At 47.3% G+C, this 26,203-nt stretch overlaps 2 protein-coding genes across 6 annotated transcripts; both read left to right on the forward strand.

Annotated features, from left to right (window-relative positions):
• The first annotated feature begins 996 nt into the window (after nucleotides 1-996).
• uchl1 (ubiquitin carboxyl-terminal esterase L1 (ubiquitin thiolesterase)) lies at nucleotides 997-5,061 on the forward strand. Of its 2 annotated transcripts, XM_067250103.1 has the most exons (9): nucleotides 997-1,099; nucleotides 1,228-1,239; nucleotides 1,826-1,954; nucleotides 2,370-2,511; nucleotides 2,937-3,022; nucleotides 3,347-3,394; nucleotides 3,498-3,567; nucleotides 3,648-3,706; nucleotides 3,847-5,061. In XM_067250103.1, the coding sequence occupies exons 1-9, from the start codon at nucleotides 1,067-1,069 to the stop codon at nucleotides 3,928-3,930; spliced, it is 663 nt and encodes a 220-aa protein (XP_067106204.1). In that variant the 5' UTR covers nucleotides 997-1,066; the 3' UTR covers nucleotides 3,931-5,061. The 2 variants fall into 2 exon arrangements, with proteins under 2 accessions (XP_067106204.1, XP_067106205.1); XM_067250104.1 differs by lacking the exons at nucleotides 997-1,099; nucleotides 1,228-1,239 and adding an exon at nucleotides 1,249-1,286.
• A 705-nt stretch (nucleotides 5,062-5,766) lies between these two features.
• On the forward strand, nucleotides 5,767-25,983 carry LOC136956296 (LIM and calponin homology domains-containing protein 1-like). Of its 4 annotated transcripts, XM_067250188.1 has the most exons (24): nucleotides 5,767-6,047; nucleotides 9,917-9,987; nucleotides 10,153-10,222; nucleotides 10,412-10,518; nucleotides 10,620-10,650; nucleotides 10,896-11,006; nucleotides 11,701-11,825; nucleotides 12,005-12,075; nucleotides 12,691-12,880; nucleotides 18,897-18,935; nucleotides 19,493-19,622; nucleotides 19,708-19,865; nucleotides 20,033-20,744; nucleotides 20,853-21,164; nucleotides 21,289-21,400; nucleotides 21,539-21,564; nucleotides 21,785-21,898; nucleotides 22,092-22,184; nucleotides 22,290-22,560; nucleotides 22,643-22,736; nucleotides 23,080-23,148; nucleotides 23,481-23,589; nucleotides 23,808-23,910; nucleotides 24,223-25,983. In XM_067250188.1, the coding sequence occupies exons 1-24, from the start codon at nucleotides 5,916-5,918 to the stop codon at nucleotides 24,246-24,248; spliced, it is 3,276 nt and encodes a 1,091-aa protein (XP_067106289.1). In that variant the 5' UTR covers nucleotides 5,767-5,915; the 3' UTR covers nucleotides 24,249-25,983. The 4 variants fall into 4 exon arrangements, with proteins under 4 accessions (XP_067106289.1, XP_067106288.1, XP_067106290.1 ...); XM_067250187.1 differs by lacking the exons at nucleotides 5,767-6,047; nucleotides 9,917-9,987; nucleotides 10,153-10,222; ... (4 more) ...; nucleotides 12,005-12,075; nucleotides 12,691-12,880 and adding exons at nucleotides 16,692-16,985; nucleotides 17,258-17,599; nucleotides 18,036-18,380; XM_067250189.1 differs by lacking the exons at nucleotides 5,767-6,047; nucleotides 9,917-9,987; nucleotides 10,153-10,222; ... (5 more) ...; nucleotides 12,691-12,880; nucleotides 23,080-23,148 and adding exons at nucleotides 16,692-16,985; nucleotides 17,258-17,599; nucleotides 18,036-18,380.
• The last annotated feature ends 220 nt before the right edge of the window (nucleotides 25,984-26,203 follow it).

Genomic DNA, 26,203 nt, shown 5'->3' on the forward strand with positions numbered 1-26,203 from the left:
AAACACGGCCGTAGCCATGGAGTCAACATTGGGGGGGGAACTTTTTTTTAAAATGATAATTGCGGACAGCGTGCGTGGTTGCCTGTCGTAGCATAGCACATTTATATTTTTATATGAATATATTTGGGGGGACATTTTGAATATTGGGGGGGATGTGTCCCCCCCCATATGTATTATGATTACGGCCTTGCAAGGAAACACTTGAATAGTAGCGGGTATATCACACCAATACCTTTACATTTTACAGATGAAATCTGCAAGTGCTGCAGCAAAATGGATAAGTCAAGATGAGTAACAAGCATCCAATCACCTGTTCCTCAGCTAAATGTATTGTTTATCATTTTGTTTTAGTTTAAACTCAGCAGGTCCGAGTCTATATGAGAGAGAGAGAGAGAGAGAGAGAGAGAGAGAGAGAGAGAGAGAGAGAGAGAGAGAGAGAGAGAGAGAGAGAGAGAGAGAGAGAGAGAGAGAGAGAGAGAGAGAGAGAGAGAGAGAGAGAGAGAGAGAGAGAGAGAGAGAGAGAGATTAGAATAATAAAGACAGAGAAACATATCCTGCACAATGCCCACAGTTTACAGTGTGTGTGAGAGAAAGATGCTTTTTTCATCCCTGTGCACACACAATATTATTCAGCCATTAGTTTTAAATTGCAGAAAGCATGAATGGATTAAATGGGAAAATGCAGTCGATTTGTGTTTTGAATTTGATTGAATATGCTAACTCTGCGCATGGTTTGGAAGCTTCCATTTCGTATTAAACTGTACGGCCTCCTAAACAATATGAGAGTGCAGCAGACCGACCGATTTCATTGCACAGTAGTATTTGCAACAGAGATCTTAAAGTAATATTTGAACTCAAACATTTTACGAAGTGCCACGTGCGTTATTGTATGTGTTTGTTATTCTGCATGCGACCACCCCCGTGTATCTACAGCGAATGGAATATGACCGGTGGCATATGAACCTCGTGCATGCGCTCTTACAGACTGATAGCTTAGATTGCAAGCTCGTGGATCATTCTGGTTATTTCCGTAGGCCTACAGCTAGACCGAAACTTAACTGACGCGATGGAGTGGAACCCAATGGAAATCAACCCCGAGGTAGGTAAACAACCAGGGCTCCACGGGCTCAGAATGTAATAATTTGGTAGATAAACATGCCGTATATGAAGGCATTAACGGTTATTTTGCTGTCTCCCTCTGTGTCCGTCTTTCTGCCTGTCTTTCAGATGCTCAACAAGGTGCGTGCGCTGAGTCATTGTCTAAAGTGACCATGATTCAAGCTGTGGTGGGTTACTTAAAGACCAAATTACTAACACGGCAACGAGAGGAATGGTAGCGTAGCAGGTTGTAGCGGCCAAAACCTCACCCCATAGTCGGATGACAAAATTATGCAATTCGGTCAACTATTTGTTGGCTATAACCGGAAGAAAACGAGTCACCGTAGACTGGACGTTGATGCGGTACAGTCGACCAGTGTGTCTGTCAACTGGACACGAGTATCCTCCCATGCGCCCTGCCCGGTGTCTGGCTTGAAGGGTGTGGTCTGACTGATGGAACATGCGCCGCCTTAACAAAGCAGCGTCTCTTCTTTTGTATATATTTCACTTAAACAAAAGTAGTCTTGATGATTGAGCGACTCTGTTGAATAATTTGTTATTTACATATTGTCCTGAAGGCTCGAATACAAAAAATGTCCAACAATTAACATCCAATCCTACTCAGAATCAAAAACACAATTGAGCCAAAAGAATACCGTAGTTGCATGGCGACTTTGTGAAATAGGTTATGGAGGGAATGGTGACATGTTTTGAATGCGTGTTTCAGATGTTGGGTAAGCTGGGTGTGGGTGGGAGCTGGCGTTTCGTGGACGTGCTGGGTCTGGAGGCCGAGCTGCTGTCTTCTGTACCGACACCCTGCTGTGCTGTGATGCTGCTCTTCCCTCTTACGCAACAGGTAAGGCCACTCGTGGGTGTGTTTGTGTGTGTGTGTGTGTGTGTGTGTGTGTGTGTGTGTTGTATGTGAGTTGGCTTTGGGGTGTGTGTGTCAGGGGTGTGTGTGAGGGGGGGCGAGGGGGCATCGTCATGTGACCTTGCTGGTGATGTTTCGCAAGGAGTATGTGTCTACCAATCAAGAAATCTTGCTTCATCCCCTAGACAGCCTTGTTCTCCAGATACATGACGTATGATCTTTAGAGTCTCTGAGGAACTGATGAAAAACATTGCAGACCATGATGTTGCGACACACCACTCAGTAATAGCCCGTTTGTGTGTGTGTGAATGTAGGTATAGGATGTACAGTCGGTTTACCTACTTTGGATGAAAACCCCTGGTAAGTGACTAAATTGCATTCGTGTGTGTGTGTGTTTCAGCATGAGTCTCACAGGCAGAAGCAGGCGGGGCAGGTGGGTGGAGCTTCAGAAGTGTACTTCTTGAAACAGACAGTGGTCAACTCCTGTGGCACAGTGGCCCTCCTGCATGCTGTGGGCAACAACCAGGACAAAATGGAGTTTGGTGAGTGGAAACCTCCTTCACCTGGGTCCACAGAGCCAAAATGGCTGTCAATGGAGGCATCAGACCATGTAACTTATGAAAATTTGACTTAATGGCCATTCTATGAAGGATGCAGATGTTGCTAACTGGAATCCTGTCTTTTATAAAGTCTGCATGAGTTAGTTAGGTCCATTGGAGAGCTCATGTATGACTGGATTTTTCTCTAGGGTGTGGCAGGCTTGCCACACGGATATTGATATGGAGATGAGGTTGCTGCATTAGACAATGGAAGGGGAAATATATTGATCTTGTCATTGTGTATCAGTTTGTCTGGGATGCACCTTGTGAATGAAGCCATGTATAGTTCTAAACAAGCATCAGGGGACCCAAGGTTTTGAGGAGGGGGGGGGAAAGCAAACTCAAAGGTGTTGTCTGCCATGTTGCAGACAGTGACTCAGCACTGAAGAAGTTTCTAGATGAGACGGCTAAGATAAGCGCTGATGAAAGGGCCAAACACCTGGAGAAAAATAAGGTATCACACATCAAACAAAATGTACAAAAATCAACTCGAATGCAAATACCTGAACAATCCCACTCCAGGTGTGCATACCTAAAATTGACCAACCGAATGCATTTTGGACACCTGCACTTTTAATACTAGCCACTAAAGGGCGCCAGACACCCATTTACCAATGTTATGAACCATGACTCAGTTACTTTTTTCCCCACAGATAGCTGTGATAGCTGAAAGCTTGCTGTTACTAATATGTCAGGCATTTATATGGCATCAATATGTCTGTAAAATGTGTTCAATATGGTTTGAGGGCATACATGTAATTGGATCCTTTTCTGTCAGGCGATCAAAGAGGCACATGAGGAAGTTGCAGCACAGGGCCAGTGCAGGGTAAGATCCCCCCTCACACACACACACACACACACACACACACACACACACTCCCTCTGTCTCAAACTAACATGGCTTCCCCCTCTCTCTCTTTGTCTCTCAGGTGGAAGCAGACAATGTGAACTTCCATTTCATCACCTTTGTTAATGTGGATGGACAACTTCATGAGCTGGGTGTGTGTGTGTGTATGTGTTTGTGTACAGTACACGTGTGTTGGATTCCACCAGTCTAACGTGGTCATGTTGTGATTAAGATGGACGGGTGGCTGGACCGGTGAAGCATGGAGCCACTAAAGATGACTCCTTCATCATGGTACTGTCAATCACAAAATGATTACACTGCTACCTTCATTGTCTGACCGTAGCGGTAGTTCTATGTTCTCACATGTAGCTAAGCTCATGGTGATGTCCATGCAGTTTAAGTCATATGTTTTTTTCTCTCTCTCTCTCTAGGATGCAGCGACGGTGTGTCGTGGTTTCATGAAGCGAGAGGAGGGAGAGCTCCGTTTCTCTGCTGTGGCTCTATGTCACACCTAGAGACCCCCCCCCCCCCTCTACAGCCAGGATTCCCCCCCAAAACCATGTAGAGCGCACACACACACACCCACCATACAACTGGAACACACAATACCAGAATGCACACGGGCACGCACTTCAATTTGCAGACACTGCACGAAAAAGCACACTTATACTGTAACAGGGCACACGCAAACTCTGTCTCTCTCTCTCTCACACACACACACACACACTATCTGAACATACAGCTGCACATAGATACTATTCAAGCTTGCCCAAGCCTTTTGTGTGATGTCACTTTGCTATCACAATACTGCTGTCTTTTTCACACTCTTGAGCTCCTCAAATGCCAGATTCAGTCACTGCCTGTCTGTGTGATATTGTGTGTGAATGTGTGTCGGGCTGTCTCTGAGACTGGAGATGGGCTGATATACAAGTGCCTTCAATGGCAACGGAATGAAAGATTAAATTAAAAGGAGAGGGAGAAAGTGAGGAGTGAACAGAGGGTGGGAGGGAGGGAATGAGAGAGGAGGAGTATAGGATGGTATGCAGGGAACAGAGGTAGGCCCTTGTCTGTGTAGAATCCAACCTTTTTCTGCAAAGGCCACAGTCTGACTCTGACGGGACGTTTGTCGAAAATAGCCCTTTTGTCCGCAGAGAATCTTTTTCTCAGTTGGAAGAATGGGTAGTTTTGGAAAGAGTTTTTGACCGTTGTAAAACCCATTTCCTTTCCCTTCTGATGTCAGGCCTTTGTTAGGACAAAGTTGTGTTCAGTTGGGACTGTGATAGGTTAGGCTGTGTCCAGATGACGACTGCGTGTGACTGACGTACTGTGTTCCAATACTTTGCCTTTCTGCAGCTTCCTGATGTTGCGGTTGTAGTCATGTGGGCCATGCTGTCTGTTCTCAATAAAAAAAGGAATCTTAAAACTTAACAACGCATGCCTTTCTCGTGTGTATGTGTGAGAGACTGAAGAACAGTGAAGGGAAAGACAGGGACTGGGTGTCTGAGACTCAAGATGGAATGCATGCTTTTTCAAATTTATCTCCCATCATAAATGTCAGCCTTTAGCTTTGACTATAAGAGCCATCACATATCGTTCTTGGATGTGCATGTAACCATGACAGTTGAGTGGTCAGCACATCGCAGACCTGCCCCAGATAAGAGCCAGGCAGCTGTCAATAAATGTGTTGATCCATATCAAGTGACACTGGCAGCTTGGATGTGTGGAGGTAAAGATGATGCCTTCTGTAGGCTACAGGTAATGGTGGAGAAATACTGTATGTAGATATACACATACTGTATCTGACCTTGGGCACAACCTCTCCACTGTCCTGCACTCTTCTCCTGTCAGTCAACATGTTCTCATCAGTAAGATGAGGAGGGAAGGATATTCAGAAGAGACTTGTATTAGGTCGTCGAGAACCGGCTAAAAGGCCGTTCTCAATACAGTTTGGCGAGTGAGGGAGGGGGAAACAATGTGAGCGCTCGTCTTGATGTCAGAGGGTTGTTTACCCTCCGCGTCGCTGTGGATACAGACGCGCACTGAATCTGGCTCGACCTTTCCTCCTGTCGGACAGTGAAGCAGAGGTGGCATTACGCGCAGTGCCAGGCGCGTCACGCAGCTAAAATAACGGGCCACCTTTTGTAATAAAGCACACTCTCTCCCCCGTCCGAATTCTTTCCTGCGCTTTCCCGTGTCCTGGCGGGCACGCGGTTAGCGGCTGTTGGGTGGCAGTCTGTCTCGGGCTGGCCGGTTCGGGTTGTTATTTTTAGCGGTTGGTTCGTATTGCGTTGTGGGAGTCGCGAGAGTTCTCTCCTCTCTCAAGCAGATCGAAGACGCACTTTGCTGCGCGCTCTCCTGCGAATTTACGGTAAACCGAAAGGAGGATAACGGATTTTGCTGAACAGCGGAACGAACGCGAACGCGGGTATTATTGCAGTCATCTGTCATAAACCTAGGATTTTCAGCCACAACCAACGCTTGCTGGTCAGGGTAAACAGATATGGCTAGTCCCGTAGGGGAGCGTGAAGGTTCAAATTCCACCGGGGATGAACATGAGCCTGCACCGGCGCCGAAACATCCCGAACAGAGCCATCCCGAGCCTGCCTGTATAGAGGCGCAGAAATGGATTGAGGTGAGTGAGTTGGATAGCTTCTCTCAAGATAAAACTTAGGAAACAGATAACATGATAGCTTACTTGGCCCCAAGTGGCCAGCATCGCTGCGCGTTGTTTCGTTCACGCTGCGAGAAATGGATCGACATGGTCTATAAATAAGGTATTATATCGTCACCTGTTGGGGGACGCAATTGTCACTGCAGCCTCTGGGTGTCGGATTTCCGCGCCGCTGGACAATGCGGGACAGGGTTTCTGCTGCGTGGTGGAATGTGTGTGTGTTTGTGTGTGTGTGTAAGCCTAGCCTGTGTGTGTGTGTGTGTACTGCGAGTTAGTTCTATTCGCGCATGGCGTCCAACCATGGGATATCCTAAGGTTCCAAGGAGGTTCGAATGCCCTTCTGTCTGTTATGTGCAGTGCAGCATATCGTGGAAGGGCTTGAATGTTCTAGAACTGCAGCTACAGTGCTTGGCGCGCGTCCGTGTGCGTAGGTGCACCGTTTTTGTGTAATACTGTTTACGACGAATATATCAGTTAATTCCCCCCTGCACCACAGAAACGCCCACTTTCAGGCGATTGTGGCGAAGGGAATTCCGGTTGCCATGGTTATGAAACGAGGCCAGTATTCACGCACGAGATGCTACATTGAGAACGGGTGATACGATTAACTAGAATCGTGTTTAGCTTTATATCCCCAGAGCATCCAAACTGCGCTCGCTCCAACGGGAGCTTCAAGGGGTCGCGGTCACGGTGGGGACGTTGTGGGATAATCAGTGAAGCGCTCTTATTTGACCTCATTTTTGTTTTCTGTTTCGCACGTGTTAAACAGTAGCATCTCAAATCTAAAGTAGGGATGGTGTCCTGAAATGCGTGCTTTCTCCATCTTTCTCTTTCAAACACGCACACATACACAACACACACATACATATGCTGTGTAGACACGGTCTTACAAATCCATTACACGTTAATGCGCAGTCAGCTAACATTGATGTTCCAGTAGTGTAGTTGGTCCCCTTTACCAGCTCTTTCAGATGTGCTTGGCTTTCACAGAAAACAATCAATCACTACCCACTCTCAGCCCAGCCTTCAGCTGTTAGAAGGCACACACAGACACACACACATTTCTCTAGTTTGTCTGTCCTGAGAGAGACAACCCCATCTCTGTATTTTATAAATGGTCAACATCTTTCCTTTCTGTATTTTGTCTTGTCTTTTGCTCTCTGAATCTCTCTTTCTCAACTTTATTACCTTCCTGCATTTCACACAATTCCTTTCTCATCCTCTTGTCTCCTTACATTTTCCTCTTGTTCTCCCCTCCTTCATTCTTCCTCCCTCCTTCCTGATTCTGGCTGGTTATTTCCAGGCTAGTCCAGCTGACTCTATTTTCAGTGAGTTATATATAAACTCAGTCACAGGTGGGATGATTCAGGGTTATATACCCCAAGCTCCATGCTACATCTTTAGTGTGTGTGTGTGTGTGTGTGTGTGTATGTGTGTGTGTGTGTGTGAAAGATTGTGTGACTGCATCATTTAAGTTGAGTAAGTGACATCAGTGGTCTGCATGAGGGATGTATGCCTGTGTGTGTGTGTGTGTGTGTGTGTGTGTGTGTGTGTGTGTGTGTGTGTGTGTGTGTGTGTGTGTGTGTGTGTGTGTGTGTGTGTGTGTGTGTGCATGTATGTACGCAGGCGGGGGTGTGCATGAGCATGATAGAGCATATGTGCGCTACCATGTGTGTCATTTCGGTTTAACATTGCTTGAATATTCTTCGGACACGCCTAGGTAGGGTGACACTAGTCACCATGGGAACATAACACTGGTAACCTATAATGTTTCACTGTCTCTAGGGGCCAGTCCACTAATCAGTCATATATCATTCATCACATGACCTGAACAGGAAGTACCCCATGAGGTGTGTGAATCTGAGTCTATTTTGTCACAGAACATGTAGTTGAGATGTAGCCTAGCATTCAGTATTCAAGTAGAGATTGACAGATGTGTGTGTGTGTGTGCCTGTGTGTTTGTGTGTGTGTCATGCCAGATGTCAAGTTCTCTTTGCCAGATTAACTGTGATGTCCAAAGACATCCAGCTGTTAAGTGTGTGTGTGTTTGTGTCGGTGTGTATATAATCCGAATCCTTCACTTTATCCCACTAAATACACATGCTGTTGCAAAGGTCCAAATCAAGAGAGAGAGAGAGAGAGAGAGAAAGAGAGAGAAGAGCTCGTAGTGTAGACTGCTGATGATCCAAAATGGTTGTTGTGATGTAACTGGTGGCTGGCTGGCAGTTTTGACTGCCCAATGAAGATATTTTTAAGGTCAAAATCTCTCTCTCAGTCTGTGTCTCTAATGGTGGAAGGTACTCTGGCCTACTTCTGCCCCCCCCCCCTCCTCTTGCCCCACAGGGTTTAAATGGTATCTGCTGCTGCCATTCTCTCAGACTGAGCAGAATGATCCACTGAAGTGGGGCTAGGGAGGGCTATGTTCAGACGGTCAAATTACTGGCGACTGTCACTGAAATACCCTCAAGGCCTGTGGTTGTTTCTTTATGTAACACGCTAGAATGCTCACTCATGCACACACACACACACACACACACAACTTTTTACAGGTCCTCACTCGAGACGTGGCTCATCGAGATCTGGCGCTGTCTCTCATCCTTCACTGGATTCTAAATCTACCAATGTGTGTGTGTGTCGTGTGTGTGTACTGTACTATTTCGCAACATTTGGATTAGAGAAACAGCTTCCACTCCACATCCTTCTTTTCTCTGTTTCTCCCTCTCTCCCTCTCTTTCTCACACACACAAGCATCACAGATTGTAGACTGCTGCTCTTGGGCTGCATTCTCCTTAGTAAATTATGTATGGCCACGCAGTAAATGTTTCAGAGGGTCTGTAGTCTTGCTTTGTGCCAGGAGGTGTGTGTGTGTGTGTGTGTGTGGTGAGTGTGTGAGTAGGGAGAGATATTAAACGTGGATTAAATGTGATATTTGGTCTGTGTTGTCTGTCATAACATCATTATCATTAAATTCATGTTCAGTGTCAGATGCCTCACAGTTCGCAGTGTGTGGACGGCTTTATGTGTCTGGATGTGTGTGTGAGAAGGAGAGAAAAAAAGAGAGGTAGGATGAGGTGTGTGTGTGTATGTGAGAGAGATAGTGATGTGTGTGTGTGTCTGTATTCAGAAAGCAACAACGAGGATCTGGGAATAATCTTGGTTAATCCATTATTGTCCAGGAAGGACAATAATCAAATCTCACATCCTTTCTGTTTCTGACCGCTGATGACACACCTACTACAAACACATTCTGAGAGTGTGTTTGTGTGCGTGTGTGAGTCTGTGTCTGGGTTGTGTTTGGAAAAGATAGAACGGGATGTTTTATCATCCATAGATTTAGCAGTATCTTATTGCCTTCATAATCACTGCCATCTCCTTTATATCATTCAGATTGTTAATTTGTAAGGGCAAAATACATGGTTTAAATGTTTTTGAGATTATTGTTTTATTAATAATTAGTATTTCTTATGGACAAACATGGTTGTATTTTGGGGGCATATTGTTCAAGTATTTAGGAACATTCTACAACATACTTGTGGAGGGAGAAATCTACAGCTATACTTGTTTCCTGTACTGTTTACATGCCCTCACAGACATCTTTGAATTCTAACAATCTGCATTTGTGTTTTTGCGCAGTAAATTGTGGGTTGAAATTAGAGATGGAGATTAGTTTTGAGGGCGTAAGATGTTGGTGTGGGTTATTTACCTGTGTAGTATTTTGTTGAATTGTTTGAATTAATTCCTCCATCTACTCCCTCCTGCCCTTTCTCCTCATTATCCCAGTGCTGCTGGATGAAATGATTGAGCCAGAAGTTTGTTGTTTCCATCTCCAGGCGGTGACTGGGCGGAGTTTTGGAGACAAAGATTTTCGGGGCGGACTGGAAAACGGGATCCTGCTGTGCGAGTGAGTCCCACACATCACTTCCAGTTCAATCACTGAAGAAAACAGACCATTCATAAGAACCAATTCATAGATTTCTCATTGTTAACTGATTTCCTGACTGATATCCTTTCTGTGACTCACTGAGTCAGTGAGTATGACTCCTCTCTTTGACTCTTGTCCATCCAGGCTACTGAGTTCTATCAAACCAGGACTCGTCAAGAAGATCAACAGACTTCCCACACCTATTGCAGGACTAGTGAGTACCAATACTAAAAAAGTACTTTCACAATACTATATCGTACTACTTCACAAGCAATTCCACCGCAAAACCACAACAGCAATGCGAAAATACTTTTCAGACCTTATCACGACTGACCACAGGTAAGACCTGGATTACATAACCGCTGGACCCCCCTCTACCCCTCTCTCTCCTTACCTCCCCCAGGACAACCTGTCTGTGTTCCTGAAGGGCTGTGAGGAGCTAGGCCTGAAAGGCTCTCAGCTGTTTGACCCTGGAGACCTGCAGGACACCTCCATACGTGCCAACTTGAAGTAAGATGTATGTGTGTGTGTGTGCGTGGTGGTCTTGTGTTTTTTCGACATGAAAGTGATACGGACACTCTCTTGCCATCTTGGCATCTTGTTCTCTACAGGGACTCAGACTGCAGCAGAAAACTGAAGAATGTAAGTGTTTTTGTGTCCTGCTTTGCTCTCTTTCTCCTTTCTTTCTCTCTTGCTCTCTCTCTCTGTCTGAACAACAAATAATCCAACAAGGAATGCACATACTGTATATAGAACTGTGTTGGTTGCAGGGATTCTTGTGGCCACTGTGGTCACTGTCTTTGTCACTCCTTGTCTCCCTCATTCTCTCCCTCATTCTCTCCCTCCTTCTCTCCCTCCTTCTCTCCCTCCCTCCCTCCCTCCACCAGGTGTTGATTACAGTGTTCTGGCTGGGCAAGGCAGCTAGTGGCAATGCCACTTACAACGGACCCACGCTGAACATTAAGGAGTTTGAGGGACTGCTTTCACACATGAGGACGGTAGGTGGACACACATATGTGACAATGTACATACTGTGTACACACACACACACACACACACACACACACACACACACACACACACATAGAGACACAGACGGTCATGGAGTGGGCTTAGACAGCTTCCTCTCTTTGTTTGTGGCTGGGGTGGGGGTGGAGTTGGGGTGGGGGGGCAGGAAAGATCTCAGATACTAAGGGATGGGAGAACCTAAACCACACACACACATCTCAGCTTTCACAACAGGAACTGTCTGCTTGTGTATGTGTGTCGTCGTTTGGGACTGGGAGACCACAGAGAGAGGAAAATAGAGACCTGCAGGGAAATCTCAGAAAACAATAGGGGATAGAGAGAATCAATCTGGGACTTAACCATCTAGATATTGTTTGGATTTGCTGTAGCTCTTTTTCCTACATCTCTCTCTCCTGGAGTCTCTGGGGATACCATGAACACACAGGAGGTATCTCTCACTCATTCTTGTAATAGAGGTAACTTAACTTATTCCCTCATGACCTTTCCCTGGTTATCCAAATTACATTGTTCAAGGGACTTTCTTTCTCACTCTCAATGTAGACACCTACAGTTCTTAGTTCACAGTTCAACAGTTTGACTGTTTTTATTGTTCATGGAAACGTTTTCTCTTTTTTCTGTGCTGTTGTGTCTGTGTGTATGTTTGTGCGTGCGTGTGTGTTGCAGGAATGTGAGGAAGCAGGAGACTGCACCAGACGCAGTGTGAGGGACAGTGGTTATGACTGCTGGGACTCAGAGAGGAGCGACTCTCTCTCTCCTCCCCGTCACGCCCGTGACGACTCTCTAGACAGGTGAGACCCACACACACATACATCCACATGCATGCACACACACACTGACACACACACACACTTAGACCGTAAAAACACAGAGCCACTGATACAGATACAATAAATCATTATAGTTACATAAACACAAATTATAAAACAAAAGCAAATGTTATATTCTTTTCACAATTCTTGATTGACAGCTTGGATTCTTTTGGCTCACGTTCCCAACACAGCCCTTCTCCTGATGTGGCAAATCGGGGCAACAGTGATGGTAAGGTTTCTCTGAGAACTTACATACATGCCATGTATAAAGACCCTGTGTGCTGTATTAAATAAGTTGACAGTGTGGACTGTGAAGGACACTGGGAACGATGTCTGATGACACGGCCGGCCAACTATCTGTTATAGACAACAGCTGTGTGTGTGGGTGTGTGAGTGAGTGGCAACGGTTGCAGCTGTCTGAGTAACGGTCCCTAAAGATATTGGGCTTTGAAACTTAGTGTGAGAGCATTTCAGTACTGTTCAGATCAACATCCTGCTGTGTGTGTGTGTGTGTGTCTGTGGGGTAGAGGAAAGAAGAGGCCAAAGGCATCCTGTTTGTGTGTTAATGACTTGTGAGTAGGATGCAGCTTTGTGTCAGGACCAAAGGACATGCTAACATTCCCTGAAGACAACGATTTGTGATCCAATGATCCAATGATTTGGATTGGAATAGATTTGGATACAGATGCTTTGGATAAAAGCGTCTGCTAAATGAAAAAATGAATAGAATTTGTTTTGAGTCTCTCCTTTTTCCAACTCTATCTCATGCCCTCTCTTATTTCTCTGTCTCTGCCTATCCCCCCTCCCCTCTCCAACCCCTCCCCCTCCTCCTCCCTGATCTCAGGTGACTCGGAAGTTGACAACAGGAAGCCGGACGTGCGAAGGGACGACATGTTGGCGCGGCGCACGGCCGGCGGCGGCGAATCACGCAGCTCCGTCCCCTTCAACCAGTTCCTGCCAAACCGGGCCAACGCCACCGCCTACGTCCCCACGCCACGGCGTAAAGTACACGCCGAGGACGGAGAGCAGAGGAGGTAGTGACCACACCCTCCACTGCCCCTCTCCCCACATACACACGCTCAAGAACCGACTCATAACCAACCAGTCAGTGCCTAGTTTGTCAGACCAGACTAGGCACCATTAATGATTTGTCCTATAATGATTTGTCCTACAAACTACAACCCTTTCCCATAAACCAATATTCACTTACAAATGACCGATATCCAACTTCCATCTCTGACTTCTGACGTTGCGTTCCCCCCTACGACCCCATGACCTTGCCCCTCCCCCAGCCGCCCTGACCCAATTGTAGAGGGTGGTCAGGGGTTAGGGGTGGGGCGATTTAAGAGACCGGCTGGACCTCGTGCCAAAACCCTCAAGACTGTCACCTGGGCTCCAGAAAATGGAGTAGACCAGGGGGCGGGGTCACATGAGGAGGAGGGGCATACACAGGAAGAGGAGGGGCGGAACCAGGAAGCAGGGGGGAAGCAGCGGCGCCTGCAGATGCTTGAGAAGGCGGGGATAAAGGTCCTGCCAGCCGCCGTCCGCTATTCAAGGTCAGGGCCAGCGGAGAACTTTTGGCATCACTTCGTTGCAGTACACGCAATTTAACAAGTTGCATTCGGTTGTTTCAGAAGGGATGTTGTGTTGTGTTGGTTTCCGACTAACAGGCATGATTGTTTTTCGGTGGGCACAATGCCTTTTTTGAAGACTGTGGCTTCTGATTGGTTAACCAGTCTTGGTGTTTTCTTTTTCATTGGTTGCTGAATATTTGTAGATAGTGCTTTGGAGGTAGCTTGTTTGGAATGACATGCTGTGTGCTGTTCATCGAGGCAAAGAGTTTCTAATACCATAGATGAGCTGTAAATGTGAGGCAGCCTATTACTGGAGGCTAGAGTTGGCCTTGGTTCCCCAGTAGTGTGTGTGTGTGTGTGTTCAGACTTACAGGTGTGTGTGTTTGTGTTTGGCCGCTAACCGCACAATTGGCAACCACTGCCTACACTCCCGAAAGAGCACGGCACCATGGAAACGTTAACTCCTGTGTTACCATGCCAACCCGTCTCCAGCATCCCTAAACCGCCTGCCTTGGAGGAACAGGAAGTGAGGTCACAGTCGCCGAGCATCATCCTCCGTTGCGACAACGAGTTCCTTACAAACCACAAGGCGGACTGGGACTCCTCATCTGACGGTGAGGGGGAGGGGCCGGGGGCGGGGCCAGGAGGAGCGGGGAGGAAGGTTCCGGATGTGCAAAGGGACGACCTGGCCTCGCGCCGCGCCCCCCGGACCGCCACAGCTCCCAGGGTGCACCAGTTCGTCCCGCCGCCAGCGTGCAGCAGGAAGGATCGGGAGCGCTGGGAAGACATCCGCAGGGCGTCCCAGCAGGCCCTGCAGGAGAGGGAGATCAGGTTAGGAGTGTTCAGGTGTATGTTTATGGGGGTGTGTTTCTTCACATTTAATCCTTTCATTCCTCCTTTTTCCTTTGATGTTCACCTTCTCTCCTGTTGTCTTTCTCTCTGGGTGGTCTGCTGATGCGCGTCTCTGGGTTTCGGGGTGTGTGTTGCGTGTGCATCGATGTTTGTGTTGGGCGTGTTTGCTCCGTACCGACTCTGTGATTGGACAGTGACAGGGAGGCAGTGCCTGACATCATCACGCGCAGAGACAACCCGTTCCTCAACTCCGCCCCTCGGCGCGAGGAGGAAAACGAAGAGGGCGAGGGAGAGGGGGGAGATGTTAAGACGATACCCAATAAGCATAAGGATGACCTGGCCCATAGGCGGGCCCAAAATAGGGCACGCCTACACAGGGACGGACCAATGAGCTTTGTTCCCGCCCCCATGACCCAGTCCGATCTGGAGAAGTGGGAGAGACTGAGAATGGCTGAACCCAGGTGCTTGTCACGTACACACACACACACACACACAAGCCCAGTCACTCAGAGTGATGTGTATCTTGCATTGCTGTTGTATGTGTCTCTGCAAGAGTGTATATTCTATCGCTCTCACACCAAGAACTTTGTATTCTCATTCCTGTGGTCTAGTTTGAGGCTGAGGAAGTTGGGTGAATCTGGCACTTAGCATCTTCTATTGCTTTGTCTCTTTATCTCTCTTTCTCTCTCTTTCTCTCTCTTTCTCTCTCTTTCTCTCTCTCTCTCTCTCTCTCTCTCTCTCTCTCTCTACTTACCCCTCTTTCTTTCTAATGGGCCTGGGTTTAATGAAGGGAACTGGTGCTGAAGTGAGCTGTGTGTTTGAGTATGCGTGTGTGTGTGTGTGTTTGAGTATGCGTGTGTGTGTGTGTTTGAGTTTGTGTGTGGCCTGTGTTGGCTCTGAGCTCTGGGTTGGCTTTGTTTGTCCACTCTGCTCTGATGTCATTGGTCGTAGGAGAGCTTTTACCATGGCAGCAGTTACCAAGGAAACGCTAAGCTACCTGTGTTCAAGAGAGACAGTGTATGCATTTGCGTGTGCATGTGTGCGAGTGTGTGCGCTTGCATTCCTTTGTTAAGATGTCATCGCTCCTACTTTTCTCTCCTTTCTCTCCATACTTCCTTCTATCCATCTATCCTCCTCCATTTTTCCTCTCCATCAAGCTTTTCATGCTACATATATTCATTATCTCCTTCTGATCATCATTACAGTTGACTCACATACTCTTGTCTTGTTTCCAAACAAATATTTCCCTCCTTTTCCTTTTTTATGTCCTCTTTCTTTCTCCTGTTTGTGTATGTCTGGTGTGTGTGTATGCGTGTGTGCCTGCATGTGTGCAGTGAACCTAGCCCCGCCCCTTTGTGTAAGGCGTGTCTGGAGAAAGGTTCCGGAAGCCCGGTCCCTGCCACAGCGACGGCGGGGCAGGGTCGTAGTAAGGTCGTGACCTTTGGGGGTGTGACGGAGCTGCAGCAGACAATAAGCACCGTCCCTTCAGGGCAGGGGGAGGAGTCTGAGTTGCTAAAGCGAATGCTGGCCAAGGCTACGGTGGCCATGCCCACCATTGGTATGGGCTCCCCGCTTACCGAGCGGGCACACAGGTATGGCCCAGGACAGAACCGGAACAAAAGCCAGGTTAGCTCCAGGTTAGCTGTAGAACAGGACCATACCAGGCTATATTTAGCTTGACCGGGCTAAATATGTGATTGTCAAACTTAGACATGTCTCACTGTTTTCAACCTTGCCTTTGTGTGTACTGGCAGGGATAAAACCTGAGGTGTTGTTTGGTACTTTGGGACAAATTTATTTGTAAAGATGTTTTAGACCTGGCTTGTTGCGTATGATTATGTGTGATTAAAGTGGGATGTACTGCAAAATGCACACACACATACACACTCTCTCTCACACTTACACTCACACACACACACTCTCTCTCACACACACTCACAGGCTCACTCACTCACACATCGTCTCACTTGATCACTTACTCACTCAAACAAGGCACTCAATGAACATTCCAGCTTTCTGCATGGGTCTGCCTGCACCTGTGTGTGTGTGTGTGTGTGTGTGTCTGCACCTGTGTGTGTGCGTCTGCACCTGTGTGTGTGTGCGTCTGCACCTGTGTGTGTGTGTGTGTGTCTGCACCTGTGTGTGTGCGTCTGCACCTGTGTGTGTGTGCGTCTGCACCTGTGTGTGTAAGGACCCGGGAGTGTTGCTGTCTCATTGTCATGGTTACTCTCTCTTCTCCCACTTTTGGTGGATGACATCACAGCCGGTTTCGTGGAGCTGACCCCGCCCCGGCCCCTCCCCCCAGCACCTGCCTCCCACCCAGAGTCGCAGAAGCCCCTCCCCCCAGCGCCTGCCCCACACCCAGAGTCGCAGAAGCCCCTCCCCCCAGCACCTGCCCCACACCCAGAGTCGCAGAAGCCCCTCCCACTCCTGCAGTTATGGAAGCTCGCCTTGCTCAGTACGGGAGAAGGATGGATAAAGAGGAGGAGGAAGAGGATGATGAAGAAGAAGAGAGGGTCCCGGATGTCCACAAGGACGACATGATGGCAAGGAGGACTGGGGTGTTCCATAAGTCCGGTGTTGCCACAGCAACCTTTAACCGCTTCTTGCCTCTGCCTGCTTCCAAACGCTCCACTCAGGAAGTAGTCACTGATGCCTGTCCCCGGAACAGGAAGGAAGTCCATGAGGAGAAGAATAGGAAGCAGAAGGAGAGGTGGGCGGAGTTTTGGTGTGCCAGCTGTCAGGAGAGGTTTCTAACATGCACGTGCAGTTGTCACTAAGTGTGAGTTGAGGTCACTAACAATATTTGGTGTGTGTGTGTCCATACATGTTTGTGTTCGTGGTATTTTTAGACTCCCTCCTACTGTTGCCATCTCTGAGGACACCCTGCATGGGGTTTGCCTGGTCGATCTTAGCATTTGTTACATTGTGTCAATGTGCCTGTGTATCCTGGAGGGTATTCTAAAGCTACAGGTTTTTCTTCAGAGCCCAACCACGACAACATCAACCTAATGTCCCCATGGACACACTTCAACCACCTGTTGACACGGCAACAGTCGTCAGGGCTACCCCTCAGTGCGAGTGGGACGATGATGAGAATGAGGATGATGAGTATGATGAAGATGGGCCAGTTCCAGACCTGGAGAAGGATGACATGATGGCTCGGAGGACCAGAGCGAACCAAAAGTCTGTGAAGGGGGGGGTTGGCCAGTCATTTAACCTCTTTCTGCCTGTACCTGGATCAGTCAAACTCAAACAACCCCCTGCGTCTGGTAAAAACTACCTCTCCCGCAAACGTAACCCCACAGACATGGCCTCCAAGGACAGGTAGAGGTTTCTGGCATGTGTGTGCCGTGGTCGTAAGGTGTATGTTGACTTGACTATTGAAGGAGTTTTGCTTTGTGTGTGTACAGACGGCAAAGCTTGTTTATTTCTGAATGACTAATTCATAGTTGCGATGAAGACGTGCAAATGTGGTTCTGGCTTGTCACTATTCATCTTGTCAGTTAGAAAGACTAACAGACTGTGGTCTTTGTTTATTTGTTGGTCTGGTTTCAAAAGAACTCTTGGAATGATTGTATTTATCTCTGCATTGGGTTGCATGATCTAGTTTGGTTCTGGTTGATCTGGACTGGCTTGCTCTGGTCCCAGTCTGGTTTAGTTTAACGTTGCTTCATGTGTTTGGCCTGGTTTGGTCTGGTCGGTGTCTAACTTCCTAGTTTGACCCCGCCCCTCATTTACATCCTTGGCTCACTCTCTGCAGCATTGTTTCTGGGGCAACGGCACCTCAACAAGCCCTATTGAGGAAGGGTCCCGGGGTGGGGGAGAGGGAGATGGAAGGGGGAGTCCAGGGGGAGGAACCAGGGAGAGAAGAGACCCTCCCCAGAACCTCTGTCTCAGGTCCCCCAAACTCCTCTGTCCCCCTCTCGCCCCCGGCCCCCACCCTCACTCCTCCTCCCACTCCTCCCCCTGCCCAGATCAGCTGTGGGCTGAAAGAGGTAGACCGGGAGAGGGGTAAGGAGAGGAGTCAGGACAGGGGGAGGGAGGGGGGAGACCTCCCATGGAGAAGACCCTCCTGGCTGGAGGATGATGACCTACCCCCCATGATGTGAGAGACTTCACGAAGCCCCCCCCCCCACAAACACACACAATCACACTTTCAAAACATGAAGGGTTCTTTCAACTAAAATCATGTATATTTGTTTTATCATGTGAAGTCAGCTTCTGTCCATGTCTGTATGTCATTGTTGTTCACCCAGACTGCCAGTCCCCTTCCTCTCCTTCTCTCTTCCTCACAGATCTGACAAGCAGGTGGATCGGTTCAAAACTAGGCCCCCACTATTATACTATGACTGTTATACTATGACAGTCTGTCAGATCTGCAAGGGAGCATGAATGACAGAAGAAAAGGAGGGAGATACTGTTAATGTTAACCTGCCTTGACTGGACTTGATACGGTCTCCCAATACAGGAAATATACAAGAAGTTGTTGTGCAACACTACGTGTGTTACAATGAAATCCTTCCTTCTGATCTGCTGAAACCCAACCCACCACCACTGTCCCCAACATTCACCCTCCCCTCTCTTGTTCTCTCTCTCATTCCTATGTGTGTATCGATTACAGGATGAGTCGGCAAGTTGCTCATGTGACTGAGGACTCAGAGTAAGTCTGTCTCTGAGTGAAAACTTTGATAAGTTGCTGTGTTGTGGCACACACACATGGACGCAACACACACTCTCTGGCCTCAATGCTTACATAAACAAACAATCAGACACACACATACAAAACAGACGCATGCTTGACATGTGCACTGGAGGACTACCAAACACCTGCATGCTGACTGATTGCTCTTGCATATTGTTTTGCCTCATTTCGCCTTGTGGTCTGCTCCAATGCCAACGCTAACGTCCTATGCATTTATCTATTCACAGCTAACCGCTACAACGGCCCGCTTGGATACAGACTAACCTTGTTTACAGTTTTTTTGCATGCACAGCTCTTTTTATTCCGACTTCCTCCTTAATTATATATTGGCTTTGTAATTTATCTAATTAATCTGAATGAAACTTGAACAAATTTGGGTAAGTTGATTCAATTGTTTTGATTGTAAATGGAAGGGGGTCTGGAGAAAGACAGAGAACCAGAATTGTGCGAGTGCATGCTAGTTTGGTCATGAGGAAGCCTATGTTGACACTTCCTGTTTCCTGTGTCCTCTTCAGGAGCATGAGCATGAGTGACATGCGCAGCGAGGAGGAGGGCGAGCACGTTCAGCCTTTGGGCCAATCGCGATACGAGCGCATGCAGGAGCAGTACAATCACAACCTCGAGGAGGAGGACCACTGGCGAGACGTAAGACAGAGACACATCAGAGAGTCACGTGGTTGCACGTTGATTGACCCTGGTCCTGACTCTTGAACTATGACCCCTTGAACAGGACCTTGCTCGCTGGAAGAACCGCAGGCGGAGCGCCTCTCAGGAGCTGATCAGGAAGGAGGAGGAGAGAAAGAGAATGGAGAAGAAGATGAAGGAGGAGGGCATGGACGCCCACAAGAGGAAGAGCATCAAGACCTACCGGGAGATCGTAGAGGAGAAGTACGGAGTGACGAGGGAGAGAAAGAGAGAGAGAGAACGTGGCATGCCGCTCATCAGCTAGATACTAAGTCCTGTTTCTTGGTTATTCCTTCAAACGTTTCTTTAAACCTGTCCTCACAGTCATTCCTATCTCTCTTTCTCTCTCTTTCCTTATTTGCATTCCGCAGGGAGCGTAGGGAGGCAGAGTTGTGTGAGGCGTACAGGAGGGCAGAGACTCCGGAGGAAGCTGCTATGGTTCTGCAGCGCTACGCTCTGCGGTTCACCATCAGTGACGCGACACTGGACAGCCTGAAACTCCCTAGAATTGGTCTGGACTACCAACCGGACTCGACCAAACCCGACCCGAAGATCAAGCCAGCTCACACAACTGTTGACCAGGAACAGAGAGTGGCAAGAAACGGACAGGAAAACCAGTCCAAACCGGAACAAAAGCAGGAAGCAGAGAAGAACGATCCTAGAACACAGGAATGTGCCTCAGCTGCCGTCTTACCCAGTCCCCCAGCACCCAGTGACCCTCCCACTGTCCCACACACACAAACCCAGAACGCAGAACCTCAAACCCAGCACGCACACACCGAGCCTCGAAAGCCCGAACCGACCCCCAAGCAAGCTCACCCTGAAGTACAACACCAGCCTCAGCCCCCACAAGCTCACACCCAACACGCACAGCCCCAGCCTCAGCCAACACAAGCTCACACCCAACACGCACAGCCTAAACCCCAACACACTCAGCCTCCGTCACTGCACGCTCAGCCCTGTGGACACACCCGTCTCTCTTCCGCCTCTTCCGGACCTCCACCGTCTCGACCCATGCCCCTGCTCACAGCCAAGCCCTACAGCCAACCCAAACACATTCAGACTGGACATAAAGCAGTCAAGGTGAGACCAGCGTCAACCATAACAACCTCATTGTCACGCAGCACAACTGCATGTCCTGACTTTTTCCCGCTGTTTTTATTCTGTCGCCTAATTGTGTGTACGTCACAGGTGGAAGGGTTGGTTCATGTGAATGGAAAGAGTGTTGAGGAGGGCATGTCCGTGCCCCTCCTCCCCTCCGCTCCTCTTCACTCACCTGAGGGGAGCAAAGCTCCTCCCACTCAACAAGCTACAGCCAATCAGACAGCAAATGAAACGTTGACTCCACAGCAACCAGAACTGGTGGCAACGACGACCTCTGGTTCATCGGCCATCAGCTCCCTAATTGGTGGGAGGAACTGCATCGTTACGACAACTATTGTGACAGAGCTCAGCCAGACATACATGGAGCCATACCCCTCTAATCTACCTAGCAACACACAGGTTTGATAAATAACAATGTTTATGGTTTACGATTGAATAATTTACCAATGAATAGATGTTTATTGATTGATCCATAAATACATTTATCATTTTCTCAATTGACTGTTGACTATTCACTATTCAGCAGATCAATGGCACCATGGGGCTGTTACTGCAGCAAGAGGGGGAACAGAAGGAAGTGTTATCTGGTTCTGCACCCTTTAGCTACCAGCAGACCTATTCACCCACAGTGACAGGTAAAACTACATTACCCAGAATGCCCATCTTTTGGCTGTTTCACATAAGTCCCTAACATGTCCTTTTCTTCTGTCATTTACTTTATTATTTACTATTATTTAAAACAAGTATTCTCTGTGTGTGTGTTTAATCCACAGAAGGACTTGAGGAAAGCAACGTGACTGTGAGTAGCTCTGTTATCCCTCAGTCCATCTGTGTGATTGGAGTTTCCTTTGTGCCACAACTTTACCTTTCCTTTTCCAGACTTGTCCAATAGTCGTAGAACACCTGTCCTCTCATCCCTCCTCTCCTTCTGTCCTTTCCCTTTGTGTTCTTCTCCTCTGTGTGTGTGTGTGTGTGTGTGTGTGTCTGTGTGTGTGTGTGTCTATGTCTGGGCTGGGTAGATTGAGACCCCCATGTTGAACTTGGCTAAGCGTGTTAATCACTGGGTCTGGGACCCCAATGAGGAGCGCAAACGCCAGGAGAGGTGGCAGCAAGAACAAGAGCGCCTCCTACAGGTACTCAGGGAGTGTGTGTTAGCATTGTGTGTGTGTGTGTGTGTGTATGTTTGTGAGCGCGGCTGTGTGTGTGTGTATGTGTGAGCGTGTGTGTTTGCGTGTACGTACGTGTTAGTGTGTCCGTAGTGTGTATGTATGTCTGTATGTGAGCATGGCGCGTGTGTGTGTGTCTGTAATCTGTCTGTCATTCCAGGAGCAGTACCAGCGAGAGCAGGGGAAGTTGAAGGAGGAGTGGGAGAGAGCGCAGAGGGAGGTGGAGGAGGATGAGAGGAGACACAACGAAGAGGTACGCACAACCTTGAACACATTACGAGCACAAGGCTGTTCTTGTACAAAGCAATCCGTAGGATAAAGCAAACTATATTTACACGTGCGTATGTCTGTTTTTCAGGAGCGACAGATACTTGAGGAGACTGCGGCACCTCTTAATCTGTCCACTCTGTCAAAACAGCCCAGTCAGGTAGAAGCAATCTCGTCTGCTCAGCAGGACTCTCTGACAAAAACAAATGCTGCTACAGCGGTCAGCCACAAGATGGCGACGATCACACTGGATCAGCCAGACCTAGAGATAGAAGCAAGAGATATCACACAGCAAAACAACCAAAGAGTTCCAATGATGAGCGAGGACCAGCATGGGGTGTCCCAACTACGCTTTGTCCAAGGTAAAATACACACACTCGCATACACACACACACACACACATACTGATTTCCTTGAGTTACCAAACATGTTTTATATCTGCAGATGCATCGTGGGAAAATGAAAGAAAACAGGAATTGTGGAAAACCTCATCTCTGGACCGCAACGCACAGCTTATTCAGCCCAGTACAGTTAAGAGGTGTGTGTCTGTGTGTGTGCAGTGTGCATGTTTGTATGCATTTGTGTGTGTGTGTGTGTGCAAGCATATTTGTGGATGTACTTGTGTTCCACAGCCCAACACTGATTTACCCCATGCAGCTACATTAGAAGTATAACATTCCCCCCACTGACACACGCACACACACGTCTCTCTGCTTGTACTGCCAAAATGTGGAAACATACTACTTTGATTAATGATCTGATTGTATCGACTCCACATGCTTGATCATATCCCTGTAGCATGCTTCATGGAGTTGACGCTGCTTGAGTTGTAGCAGAGGGCCAGTGTGAATGTCCTGTATGGGCTTGCTGTATGTCCACAGGTCTGGTTCTCATGACATTGTAGGAACACACTCACCGTCGTCATCACCACAGCCTACCTTATCAAGCAGGTACGACACAGACACACACACACACGGACACACACAAGCTTTAAATGTATTTTTCACTCTCTTGCAACACACACATGCAGACACTGATTTAATATGCTATGGACTGTCTCTGTTGTGTTGTTATTGGGGTGGATGTGTCCTATGAGCTGTTAAATATAGATAAATATGCAAACAACAAATGGTTACAGATAATTATTTGAATTTCCCTCACCCGTATGTGTCTGTCTGTGTGTGTGTGTGTGTGTGTGTGTGTGTGTGTGTGTGTGTGTGTGTGTGTGTGTGTGTGTGTGTGTGTGTGTGTGTGCATGTGGTGTGTGTTTGTGTGAGTGCAGATGTGTGAGTGGGAAGAAGCTGTGCTCTGGTTGCTCTCTGACACTGGGGAAGGGAGCTGCCATGATCATCGACACGCTGGGACTCTTCTTCCACATCCAGTGCTTTAAGGTACTCAACACACACACTCTCACACACACACACACTCACACACACATATATACATTGGACCGTAATTGTTCATGATAAAATGATCTCCCTCCCTCTCTCCTCACCCTTCTCCCCATTTCTCTCTCTCACCCCTGTACCTCCTTTCTCTCCCTTCTACCTCCCCCTTTTCCTCCCCTCTCGCCCCTGTCTGCACCTCTCTCCCTCCCTCTCCCTCTCAGTGTGGGGTGTGTGAAGGACAGCTGGGGACGACCAGGGCTGGGACAGACGTGAGGATACGGAATGGGGTCCTGAACTGTCATGAGTGCTACATAACCTCCTGTGGTATGATACACACACACACACACACTCATACACACAAACACACACACCAAACTACTGTTCTTAGCTACGCCACAGCATTCATTCATCATAATTGTCGTAAATCTTTCTACCATGTTTGTTCTGACTTCCTCAAGGTCGTGCACTCATGTTCATAAAACCAGATTCTTTATGTTGTTTAGGCCAGTTATGTTTCAAAATGTACATATAACTCCAATGGGACACATTGGATCCTCTCACATGTTATTGAACTGTCCATGTGTAAAGTGGTTGCTTTTACTTCATGACATCTGAATGTTTTCTGTTTTCTTTCAGCGGCAGGTCATCCCACCACGCTATGATAGCCTAGGTGATGGAGCTATAGCAACATAGAATGGCTTTGATTGGACAAGTCCTGACCATCTCCATTTTGATTGGAGCATTGGACTTATTCCACAATCAGAAATGTAGTCCTAAGATTATCCTGGAACATTCTGGAATACTCAACTTTCTGGAATTTTCAAGTCAAATGGAAATGCACACAGGTCTGGGGACAGAAGCTGGGTGGCAACGTTGAAAACACACACACACATGCACAAACACACACGCACAAACACACATGCACAAACACACACGCACAAACACACACGCACACAGTTATTTCTATACCAGTAGCACAGTATTTTATATGACTGCACCAACCTGACAGACCTGACTGTGTGGGTTTGTCCACAATGCTAAGCAATACTAAAGCACAATCAAAACTCATCTACAGAACTATGACGAGCACACACTTTAACTCTTCATGCTACTGTCTAATGCTGATGTCTTTAGATGGCCCACGAGTGTCTTTGACAAGAGTACAAAGTGAATGTACGGCTATTCATCAACCCCTAGCATGCCAGCTCAGAAACCATCTCCAGTCTCTCTGCAAAGCAAAATAGTAGCTTGACCATCGTAATGCCTTAATCATCGTACTTTTATCTGTACTTGTTTTATTGTTTGTTTGTTTGTTTGTTTACAATTATGCATGAATGTGAAACCAATATAACTTGTTGTTTTTGTGTGTGACCTGTGTGTCAGGTGACCTGGTGTTGCTCAGAGCTGGGCTTAACTGACGGCCTTGTGGAATCGCTGACTTCTTGATAACATGTTTTATCTAACATCTTCATTCGATTCACCTTCGTCATTTTGAAATGTTTAGACAGCAAACACTAGCACAACAGGGCTGGAGAATTTATAATCTTTGTAATGTATTATAGTAAGAACGGGAATGCATGGAATTGTTTCTTTTAAAACACCTATTTCATGTTGTGTTAATGCATCTTTAGATAGTAGTGTAATCAAGTCAGTGCCTTAAGGAATGGGGAGCTGGCACACAAGGGGAAATCAAGAGCTACTCTCTCTCTAACATCCTAAATAAGTGGTCCCCATAAATGTTACTAGATATTTTCGAGTGGAAAAAATTGGACTGAGCTGGGCACTGCACAGTTTGTCCGTGTGTGTGTGTGTGTGTGTGTGTGTGTGTGAGAGAGAGAGAGAGAGAGAGAGAGAGAGAGAGAGAGAGAGAGAGAGAGAGAGAGAGAGATTGTGTGTGCAAAGTGCAGCACTACACTAGAAGCAGAAAGGATGTATCCCTCTTGTCAAAAATGTATCCACCAGCATGGCCAGATGAAAGACAACCAGACGCATAGTTGCCATCTCAGCCCCTCTTGTTCATCTGATTGGTTCTCCTCTACCCTGCCTTTGCAAGAAACCAATAAGAACTGCTACTTCCTGACTCTGCTCCACAACTGGTTTTACATCAGTGTCTATGAGGAGCCAATGAGGGGAGCGGAGAGGAGAGATTCACGTTACTATGAGATAAGATAATTGTTTTGACTGAATAGGGTTGTGTTGGGGGACGCTTGCTCCAAACCATGAATCCAGGCACAATTCCTCTCTCTTTCCCAACTGCTTCAGAGATGGATTAGAGACAAGAGTTAATTCTAGATCTGTAGTTCCATATTGACCACTACAACTACATGAATTGTTGAACTGGAAGGTTTCATGGCTTTTATAGCAAGTGTTTGTTTGTTAATAAAATATTTTCAACATCTCACCCATCTGTTGGCCGTGTATTGGTTTGTGTTCATTATTTTGTTTGCAGATTTAATATAATAGAAAAACACACTTTGAAGACAAGAACAGACCAACTAAACTGTTGAAAATAATGTTTAATGCCACAAACCTTTTAATGATCTAATGTTTTTCCAAAAAGTAAATAACATTAGGCCAACATGATATGAGCATGCAGTATTTATTCTGCAGTTCATGA

Source organism: Osmerus mordax, chromosome 14 (genome assembly GCF_038355195.1).
Source record: "Osmerus mordax isolate fOsmMor3 chromosome 14, fOsmMor3.pri, whole genome shotgun sequence".
NCBI classification, from domain to species: domain Eukaryota; kingdom Metazoa; phylum Chordata; class Actinopteri; order Osmeriformes; family Osmeridae; genus Osmerus; species Osmerus mordax.

What these genes read in the sequence shown, in the direction of transcription:
- uchl1 (XM_067250103.1), top strand. Translation starts at nt 1,067, where the DNA reads ATGGAGTGGAACCCAATGGAAATCAACCCCGAG. An exon ending in TCTTCCCTCTTACGCAACAG is followed by an intron (nt 1,955 to 2,369) that starts GTAAGGCCACTC and finishes TGTGTGTTTCAG; the next exon opens with CATGAGTCTCACAGGCAGAA. An exon ending in CAGCACAGGGCCAGTGCAGG is followed by an intron (nt 3,395 to 3,497) that starts GTAAGATCCCCC and finishes TTTGTCTCTCAG; the next exon opens with GTGGAAGCAGACAATGTGAA.
- LOC136956296 (XM_067250187.1), top strand. Translation starts at nt 16,711, where the DNA reads ATGGAAGCTCGCCTTGCTCAGTACGGGAGAAGGATGGATAAAGAGGAG. An exon ending in CATGTGACTGAGGACTCAGA is followed by an intron (nt 18,936 to 19,492) that starts GTAAGTCTGTCT and finishes TGTCCTCTTCAG; the next exon opens with GAGCATGAGCATGAGTGACA. An exon ending in ATCTACCTAGCAACACACAG is followed by an intron (nt 21,165 to 21,288) that starts GTTTGATAAATA and finishes TTCACTATTCAG; the next exon opens with CAGATCAATGGCACCATGGG.